Source organism: Xiphias gladius, chromosome 17 (assembly GCF_016859285.1).
Source record: "Xiphias gladius isolate SHS-SW01 ecotype Sanya breed wild chromosome 17, ASM1685928v1, whole genome shotgun sequence".
In the NCBI taxonomy this organism is placed as follows: Eukaryota; Metazoa; Chordata; class Actinopteri; order Istiophoriformes; family Xiphiidae; genus Xiphias; species Xiphias gladius.
In genome coordinates, this window is record NC_053416.1 from 11134368 (window position 1) to 11144879 (window position 10512).

The 10512-nt window shown below is 39.5% G+C and overlaps 1 protein-coding gene across 2 annotated transcripts; it reads right to left on the reverse strand.

Moving 5' to 3' along the window:
- Positions 1-83: 83 nt before the first annotated feature.
- On the reverse strand, positions 84-9255 carry rnf14 (ring finger protein 14). 2 transcript variants are annotated; one of them, XM_040150959.1, is made up of 9 exons: positions 9158-9251; positions 7814-7973; positions 6978-7108; positions 6184-6373; positions 5190-5575; positions 4759-4987; positions 3761-3933; positions 3207-3337; positions 84-3108 (listed from the first exon to the last, which is right to left on the reverse strand). In XM_040150959.1, exons 2-9 carry the CDS (start codon positions 7962-7964, stop codon positions 3048-3050), a joined length of 1452 nt encoding a protein of 483 aa, XP_040006893.1. In that variant the 5' UTR covers positions 7965-7973; positions 9158-9251; the 3' UTR covers positions 84-3047. The 2 variants fall into 2 exon arrangements, with proteins under 2 accessions (XP_040006893.1, XP_040006892.1); XM_040150958.1 differs by having other exon boundaries at positions 85-3108; positions 9150-9255.
- Between the last annotated feature and the right edge of the window lie 1257 nt (positions 9256-10512).

Below are 10512 nucleotides of genomic sequence, written 5' to 3' on the forward strand. Positions count from 1 at the left end.
AAACAAAAACTATTACAAGGAGCTGGGGGAGGGGGACAGCACTGACAAAGAACCAGTGGGTAATAATTGTTGAAGAAATGTTCTCATTGGAAAAATGACAAATATTGTGAGACTACAAGAAGCACAACTGCAAGCAAAATGGACCTTATACAAGACTCAAAATGGCAACATCAAAACAGAGCTGATATATCCACCAACAGGACTGTATAAATGAAAAAAATGTGAACGAATATCCTAAACCATGTTTGTTCTTTTTTTACGGCCGTTGTTTAATGTTGAAAATCTTTTTCCAATAAAGATATAAGTGGGGGAGGGGGGGACTTTTAACAGCTTGAAAAACCTATGAACACCTACAACAAAATGTCTCATGACCCCGCAGCGACTGGAAACTATTATTGTTCTGCAACCCGCAGTTGGTTTCAGTTGAACATTCTGTTGCTATAGCAACCACTGCTGGCACAGTTCCATAGCGACTTAACTGACATTTTTACGTCCACCATTTTGTCAGATCTGTGACAAAGCAAACACTGTCAGGCATCTTTTTATCTACTCCTTAAATGCCTTTGTTGTAGCATTATCTGTAGGTACTCCTATTTGCAGCTGCTTTTTGAATGTTGTTTTGTGATTTAGTAGAATTTTCTATGATCAGCTTACTGCTAATCAAGCGAGCCACTATATTAGCTGTCTGGAGTTAACTGGAGTTAATGTATTGCTAATGCAACATTCTGAGTAACTGTTAATTTACTGTTGGGATAACTTTTAAGTATTTTATGCTTTCAATTTTTTTTTTTTTTTTTTTAAATTCTACCTGTAGGTTTAGAACTTGATATTGATCTTTCACTGGTGACAATTTGTTTCTTCCTGGCCTGAAACACAATGCAACTAATTTGACATACTTTCTATACTTCTGTGAATCCAGTTTCCATTTTTTCACCTTTCATCTAACAGGTTTTTTATGGAATTTCATCTCTTTTGGATTTGTAAACAGTCATTTAATTTGTAAATTAAAATAAAAGCCCAATTCCTATCTTCGGCTTTTCTTTAAAGTGCGTTTAGGTCGCTGTATAGCTGTGCATCTTTACTCACAGCGAGGGCAGAAGAACTATGCTAGCACCAAAGTGCATTTTTTTTTCAGTTTCAGATCCAGTGAATAAAGTAGACAAAATGTTAAGTGGTAACATTTATTTTTGAGGAACGGTTTGCTGAATGCACTACAGGATTCTGCAAGTCCAGTATTCAAACTTTTCTTACATGACAAAATTAATTGACAGTGGTTCTGCATTGATGGGAAAGTGAATCCACGTGCATTTCAAGACTGAACAAGAGATTGTCTTTTTACCAGTTCAGACCAGCATCAATTCTGTTTAAGTATTCTGCACTTTTGAAGCAGCAAGGAGCAAATGATTCAACGTTGGAAAAAAAATAAAATACAGATTTGATGCAAGGTTCAGTTTGAAACAGAACTGACTGCATGATAGTCCTCTTTCTGATCAGATTTGAAAAAATAAAATAAATTAACAATATACAAAATAATTTTTGTATCTAACATTTTTAAGATTCTATGGCCCCTCTTTGACACTATTTGGCAACATTAAAATAACAGTTGTACATAGGGTGCGAATAATTCTAGTCAAAATTATTCGCCTTGGCTGTTTACCAAGTGAGGATTTCCTTTCTGACACCACAGTCTCTGAGTGACTTGTCTTTCCAAAACATCATAATCACAATCCCAGTAACCCAATCAGAGGATCTACTGTCATGAATATTTACTGCACTGTCCTCCATTAGTACAATTTTTATGGAAAAATATTTGACACAAACAAATAGAGAAAATTCCCCAAAACCAATCTCATGAAATTCTTCTTTCCAACCTATTTAGCTTTTATCATAGGACGCGCAAAAAACACGTTTCTGTAAATCTAAGGAAAAAGCTAATCTAAACATAATTTTCAGATAAGGAAAAAAAAAAAAAAAAAATTGCATCCCAGGAAGAGATGACCCCAGCCTGAAAATGTAACCTAAAGAGCACACTCTGTACATAGCACATTGTGTCTGTCTGAGGGAGAAATAAGGGTTTCCCTATTCTGGTAGTCAACCAAAACAGCCTTTAAAAAAAAAAAAAAAAAAAAAAACACCACACAAACAACAACAAAAACAAAACAACCAAAAACCCTGTTATAGAATTCTGTCCGGGTGACAAATCTCCACTTTTGTCTCCACTGCTTTTATCCTGTATCATTGTTGTATTTGTATGAGAGTGTTGGTTAGATCATGACTTAGTTATCCACCTTGAAGTTTATCTCAAGAAGAGTTAGCTGTGTCATACTTTTGACATGTGACAAAATGCTAGCCAGAGGGTAATTCCTTAATATAATGGCCAGGGTACTTCATATGACAAAGAAGGGCAAATCCAGAGTCCTTCTTTTCCCTGTAACACTCAGAAGCAAACACTTCCAATTTACCAAAACTTAGCTTTGTCGGTGACTCCAGGATTGTTAGGCTGTGAGATGAACTCATCACGAAATACATGTCTGATTAAGAAGAGAGAAATTATATCTGTAGTCATAATCTACTGTAAAATAAAGAGAAATCCAACCAATTTTTTACAGAGTTTTGAATTAAAAGCTTAGTTCTATGACACTGTCATATTTAAAGGGTTTGAAATACAAACTGGTCACTAACCCCATATCCAAGTATGTACCCTTGATAGCCAAAAGAGTGAATTTTAAAGATTACCCGAATGACCACAGCTGTCTCACTCTTGATATAATAGCTAAAACCATTCTTTCCATTCATGACAGAATACTTTGTATACTTGACATCTGTCATTTATCAAGTAAATATGAACAACGTATGTTCGGGCATTGAATGTTTTATACCCAAGATGCCTGATCATGTTCAAACCATAAACAATGGTTCCATGGTACTTGGTTGTGGGGGCAATGTTGTGCTAATGCAGGCATAGTGTGTGTCACAGCTGAAGTGATGGTTAAGTGAGTTAAAGTGCATTCAAATGGAGCATACAGCAGTCAGACACTGCACGGGTGTCAGTCCTCCTCGTCGCTCCAGAAGGCATCCTCTTCATCAAGATCCACACCCTGGAAGAGTCTGCAACAAGCAAGAAAAGACACGTTCAACCGATGTCTTCACAGATGGAAAGGAAGTTTCAGTGAGTAATTGGCTGAAAAGAGACACGGATCACTCACTGGTTGTAACAGGGCGAATGGGGGTTGTTAAAGTGACTGTACGGGTTGACTCTGCTGAGGAGGCCCAGGCACAGCCAACAGAAGTACTGTCGACATGAGGTACAGGTCATCTTGTTACAGCCATCCACTTTCTAGAGAGACACAGAGACAGGGCCTTAGCGGGAGGAGACTCAACTAACATCAATTAACATCATTAGTAACTGACTTAGAGTAACCTGCGACTGGACATAAGCTATAGTACAGAATAGGTTAGAGAGAGTTAGTGCTGTTTAACAGTCGCACTGAACATTTTTAAATATCTTTTCCTTTGTACATTTAAATCTGAGGCTTTTGAAACAGCTAATGGCCACATTGAACAGAACTGTTCACCAAACACAGGCTACAGTTACATTTCTGTTCACCAGACCACCTTCTCTCACTTTCTGTGAGTCATGTTAGTAATGAAAATAAATACTCTGTTTCATATTTAAAACTGACAGCAGTGAACACTGACCCCCAGTGGTAAAGTTCAAAGCCTGTCCTACTGTACTGTTACTAGAAGGGTGAGCCCCCACCTGTATATTGGTTCCACAGCGTGGGCAGCATTTACAGTTCTCACTAAGCCAGTCTCTGCTAAAGGACTCCTCCACTGCTTTCTGGATCACCCTCTTCCCAAAGCGCTGCTCCATGAACTTTTTCCCCTCGGATGTGGCTGACAGGTACTCATCTCTGAGGTTACGTAATTCATCTGTGGCACAAGACAGAAAGCACTGGTTTTAACCTGAGGGTTGATATTGGTCAAATGTGTTACCAATTGATTCTTTTTTTTAAATATTTAACTCTTAAACCATTCCTTTATTGGTATCTTTCAGTTATATTTGACCATAACAGCACCTGAAAACTTTTATTATTCACAATCTCTCAACTCCACAGATGTTGTGTGTTCAGCATTCAAAACCGAACATCCCAACTGTATGGTTAGTTTTTGTTCACCGTTTCTGAATTGTAATGTATTGCACTAGTAACAACAAGTATGATATTTAAAATAAAAATGCCAATTAGTATTAAACGTTCATTTCATAAAAGTATTAACTCCCTTTACTTGGAGTTGATCTCAAAAATGTGATTTTAGAGTAACTGTGGAGCATTTGGGTGGTTGTTGATGGGGATTCATCCAAGATAAAGTCCGGGATGGCAAATGATAAAAAGAGATGGAGCAGACCAAGACAGGTGGATGAACAATGAGATGATTGTGCATTTTTCTCCTTTAAAAACAAAAACGTAGAATCTATTAGGTAAACATGCTAGGCAAGTAACAAACCTACATGTTTTAATTGAAGGGCAGTATCCACACCCACCAAGCCAACCTGCTGAAACCCAACTTAAAGCATTGCAAGAGATAAAAAAATAAAAAGCCCTTTTAATTATTATACAGCTGACTAAAGAAATACAAGGCTGCCATCTGTCAGCAGCATGAAACTACACCACTATACAGAATAACAACACAAACAAAATAACTAATCTTTTCTTGTTACCCTTATAAACAAAATTACTACATTTCCAGTAACATTACCTGCAGGGATTTTACACTGGGAGAGACCGTGATAGCCCAGCTTGCACAGTGTGCAAAAAGCATACTGGCAGGCCGAGCAAATGCCCATGGTTGTGTCTGGCTCCACCATAACAGCGGTGGCGCAGGACTGGCGGGGACAATAGACCACGTCGGCCATGAGGTCCAGACTGGACTGGAGCAGCAAACGGTCATAACGTGCAAACAGCTCCTCATCTACCAGCTGCTTCACCTGAAACATGAAGACAGAGGGAGGAAGGCAGAGGAGCAATTGGTTCATTACAAATGATAGGGTTGGGAAACTTGAAGAGGTCAATTAGAATTTGCAGAGAGGGATTTTAATTTAACCCTCTTATTCAATCGTAAGGTGACTTCAGAACTACAAACAAAGACATATATACACTTATACTGTATCTACTGTACAGCTCTCATACCTGCAACGGTGTGGCTAAGGAGGTACATTTGGGCTCAGGGCAATTAAGGCACTGAACGTTGCCGTCCCGTATTTGGATCTGGAAGTATTCAGTCATGCAGGCCTTGCAGTAGACATGCTGGCACTCCTTAAAGCAGAGGCAGTTGGAGCCCAGCTTCTCTACAAAGCAGATCCCACAGCTAAACACCTTGCTGTCAAACACCCTCTGACGCTGCGCCTCGTCAAAGTCCAGGAGCTGAGGTAGGAGGTCGGCACGCGGGTCCATCAACAGGACGGCCCGTGGGTCCACTTGAGAAGGTGGCGACAACTGAGGTTCAGACTTTTCCTTCTTCACTTCTCTTTTCTTCTCTTCGGCATTTTCAGAATGACTCCCACACTGTGTCAGAGCTGAACATAATTGGTAAATGGATCAATCACTCTAAAAAAAACGACCAGAACAGGTTTTAATTGGGTTTACGATTTTTCAAAACTAACTTGATTCTGTAGTATTCCATCTCATGCAATTAAAGCTTCAAAACACCTGTGTTCCTGACAGATACAGTACTTGAGCAAAATTCGCTTACACATAACACACAGCAAAATCATGTATTTTTTCTAATTGGAAAAAAAAAAAGCTTTCCATTTGGTGATTTAGTTGAGCTTTAATTTGACTCAGGACCCACACAAGATGTGGTTTGATCAAATAAAGCACTTGTTTGAGACACCAGCAAACAAATTAGGCAGAGTGACTGAATGTTAACTGCTGGTACTGTTCTCAGTATCAGCCAATCTACTTCACAAGACAACAGTAGTTAGAGAATAGTGGGAGAGCATATTTGTACTTGTGCTGACCTACTTCTCCTATCAACTTAATTCTAAATGAACGGAGTTTACGAAATATTACATGATCTACTTTTAACAGATATTATGCTGGTATCTTAGCTACTGTAGATGCATCCATACAAGGAAAAAAAAAAAAAAAAAACTACCTTAATTTAACAAAATACATACTGCACCTGTGGCTGCAGGGTCGGTTTTCCTGCGCTCACCGCTTGCCTTACTTCCCCCCCTGATGACTTCAAGAGGAGACTGGATGTTCAGAAATTCCAGGGCCTCCTCTTTGAGGAACTGGATCCATGTAAAAAGAATCACAAAGCCTTGGTTCTCCTCCCATAGCTCATCCAGGCGTCTGCACAGAGAGCACATCTGAGGAGGTAAAATGGAAAAGGAGAAGGAGCAGGTATTGAGAGTGATGAACAATAGGGACTCTCTTTTGAGTGATACCATTTTACAAAGGACAATTACCCCTTTTCAGAGTGAAGCCACACCAAGTCTTTTGCAAAGTGATGAGATGAAGAATAGCCATATTGGCCTAAATGTAAGACGATATTTTTTTCTGGAAATTAGGTTTGAAAAAGTTGGAGTTATCTTATATTCAAGGACTAGACAATTACAGGTAAGTATTTACATCATCATATATTCTGTTTGAATGGAGAGAGTACCTGAGCAACATGTTCTTCTACAGAGATTGTTGCATTGCGTATTGTCTGTAGCTTAAATGTTGCTCGACTAGCAAGTGTTCTCAAGTCCTTTATAATGAGCCTTTCTGAGTCAGTCAACTATGCAAGTATTTCGCTAGTCCAGTTTAACCAGCAGGGGTTCCTGAAGGCGCAGGTAACATGCTTTGCAGCCACTAAGGACATAAATGCATAGCAAATGAAAACAAGTTCATGAGGTCTCCCGGCGTCTTTACTGCAGAAATGAAACCATCTTATAATCAGGTTCACTCTACATTCAGGTCAATTCTTACCTGTGCTCTGGTCATCCATTTAGAGCTGAGAGTAAAGACTGGTGAGGATGTGGATGGATAGTTTGCAGGAAGCTCAAAGTTGAGCACCAAAGGAGGTAAGAAGCAGACATTATATTCAGTTTGCTTCTCTCCTGCAACAGACAAAGGAGATGTGATTGCATTCCTCATTAGAGTGTGTCTAACAAATATGGTTAGATTAAGAGAAAGAAGAGTAGGAGACATGAACTTTATGAAAATCATCTACAGTGCTGTGTAAAAGTTTTAGGCACAAAAGTAAAGTGGGGATGTTTCCAAAAATAATGCCACAAATAGTTTTATTTATCATTTAACTTCATACAAAGTGTCGCCTTTGACCACCCTGCCTTTAAACAAGCACCGCTTCTCTTTACACTTGTGCAGTCTTTCAAGGCATTTGGGCAGGTAGATTGTTCCAAGCATCTTGGAGAACTTGCCACAGTTCTGCTGTGGATTTAGGCTGTCTCAGTTGCTTCTGTCTCTTCAAGTAATCCCAGACTGGCTCCATGATGCTGAGATCAGGGCTCTGTGGGGGCCAGACCATTTGTTGTAGGACCCCTTGTTCTCCTTGTGACTGTAGATAGTTCTTTATGACCCTGGCTGTGTGTTTGGGGTCACTGTCTTGTTGCAGAATAAATTTAGGACCAATAAGACATCTCCCTGATGGTACTGCATGGATGGATAACAAGCTAAGCATCTAAAGTGCCTGAAACTTTTGCACAGTAATGTGCATTGTAGACTTCAAGCATTATTGCAAATGAGCGATGCATGAGTTGTACACCTGGCTCTTAAGGCTTTACGCAGCTCACTGACAGCTGTACCTTTGACAACAATTTTGAAATCAGGAGGAAGCTCCAGACAGAGTTGGATCTCTCCCCCCTGTGCCAAATCCGCTCGGCGGAACTCCTCATCATCATAGATACTTGCTAAAGCAAGCAGCTCATCCTCCTGGGCTTCCTTGTCCTCAGACATTTACATTTCCTGCAATAACAATAACACAGGGGACATAAATCCATGCTTAAATAAGTATAACAGTGGCAACACACGGATGCGGCAAAGCCAAATACAACTACCACGCATCACACTATCAGAGAGAGCTGTAGCTAGTCAAATACAAAAACAAAAGCAGCTTTGTGTTAACACTCATGTTCCCTTTTGTGCATTGATTTTTTCATCAAATGCCTGTTAATCATTATCCCGGTGGCACTCTGAAAAGTGATGAGCTATGCACACTCAGTTGGCAGTTTATTAGTTACACCTAGCTAAAACTAATGCAGGCCAACATAGCAGTCTTGCAATAAATCCTACCTTCATGAAAGTTAGGATATTGAGTTTTTATTGAAGCTTTTCTAGAGAGGTGTTGATTCAACTGAGTGGCCATTTTGAAGGATGGACTTTGTGCCGCTGTTGAACTGTATTGGGTCATAAAGAGAGGTGTTTCTGTTATTTAGCCTGCCCTCACTGATTTGAATGGGCTGGACAAAGTAAGAGAAACACGTGTCCATATAACGCGATCCAATTCCACAGCGGCGCAAACCGCAGTCTCCAAAATACAAAGTTGAATCGACACTTCTCCGAAACAGTTTCAACAGAAACTGACCATTATAACCGTCATGTAGGTAGGTTTTACTGCAGGACTGCTGTATTAGACTGCATAAGTTTTAGCTAAGTGTATTTAATACACTGAAAACTGAAAACTAATGTACACATGTATGAGTATGTACACACAACAACTTAACATCAGCTGATTTCGCTTAGGGCTACAAGGTGGCCCCAAAATTAGCACATTAGCCAGCATAATTTAACTTTATCCATATTAGACGTGGTCGTTGTTTAATGACAATTCAATACTCGCCTAAATTACGGTGGTTGTTGTTTTGGTCGGGGGCGAGCTAGCACATTTCACGCCCGGAGGTAGTGAGCAAAATCGGTGGGTAACATTAAGGGAAAGGCGTTCAAGCTAGCTAGCATTGTTAGCTAATGTAAACAGCGGCAACGGCTACAGTCGGGAGCTCGGCCCTGCTGTAACTATTCCTCTGCGGAATGACCAAACACTGCCACTTCTCCTGTATTGTTGGTCAAAGCTGCAACAAGCGACTGGAAGTGCGGTAACACCGGTACAACATCAAAAAAAAACAACAACAACTTGTTTCTCACCTTCTTACCGACTCACGTACTACTGACTCCAGCCCCTTGACTGGGTCACAACTGTGGCTGCAGTGCGCAGTGTTGCCAGGTTTGACTGACAAAACTCTGCCCAATCAGAGCCTAGACCCGGCCCATGCGTCGTAAAAAGTAGCCCGATTTTTAGTTTTCATTTAGGAGATGGGCTTTTTGTCATTGGACGTACTGGACATCATCAAAAAATAACTGTGACACTTCAGAAAAACTAAAAACGTGACGATTCTCAGGCAAGTTCTTCGGTTATTAAGAGCGTCTTTTTTTTCTATGATTTCTAAACGGATATATGGATAAGACAAAAAACAAAAAAAAATGTGTGTAATCATGTCTGTGTATTCCGATTAGACTGATTTGACTCCCGAGTTTTGACTCCGAAACTGAGGCATTCGGTCGCCAATGGTTATAAAGTGGCCAACACGCCACCGAGCCAAGCTGGAGTTACTTTGCAGTCCCAGATTTTAGATTAAAAAAATATGTGATTAACAAATACACTGTAATTCTTTTAGATTCAACTGCCCAGCAGCATATAAAGTATTTAAACTTACCCACAGCTTACATGTGAATGCATCAATAACATCCCAATTATATAGTATACAGTATATAATAATTAAACACTGAAAAGGGCCAATCGGCAGAATTAGTACTTTCACTTTTGATACTTCAAATGTATTTTTCTGATAGATTTTGTACTCTTAATTAAGTAACATTTTGAGTACAGGACTTTTACTTGTTTCAGGATCCAAGTACACCCTGCACCACTGGCCTTCTGGGGTACTAGGAATGCATGACCTACAAAGATTTTTTTTTTTTTTTTAACATATTTTGCTGAGTGGTAGGACAGCAACTAACAAATATTTTATTAGTCGCTAAATCTGCCATAAATTATTATTGCTTAATCATTGATGAGAAATGCACATCTCATTGTCCCACTTGCCAAGGCTGACATGGTTCAACTGCTTTGTCTGAGTTAATAACTATCAAGGAGGACTACGAAAACCAGCAAGTATTCACATTTGAGACACTGCAACCAGGACATCTTTCTTGCTTGAAAAATTACTCAAGTTTTTAATCAACTATCAAATTTACCAACTAAGGTAGAGCAAGGACCCTACACAATTAATAAGTACTATGTTATAGTTACCATATCTATACTGTCACTAAAAGGTGTCCTTTCGGGACAACAAATGAAAGGCACAATCTCAAAAGCAAATGTCTACAAAGATTTTCCAAAGTTACAGGTTGTTGTAGGGTATTCACAACCAACCATAATATGAAACCTCCATTCATCTTGTCAGACAACAAAGAAAGTGATAGCCACTGTGTTCGCTAATAATAATAC

What these genes read in the sequence shown, in the direction of transcription:
- rnf14 (XM_040150959.1), bottom strand. Translation starts at nt 7,964, where the DNA reads ATGTCTGAGGACAAGGAAGCCCAGGAGGATGAGCTGCTTGCTTTAGCA. An exon ending in CCAGTGTAAAATCCCTGCAG is followed by an intron (nt 3,934 to 4,758) that starts GTAATGTTACTG and finishes CTTGTGCCACAG; the next exon opens with ATGAATTACGTAACCTCAGA. An exon ending in CATTCGCCCTGTTACAACCA is followed by an intron (nt 3,109 to 3,206) that starts GTGAGTGATCCG and finishes TGCTTGTTGCAG; the next exon opens with ACTCTTCCAGGGTGTGGATC.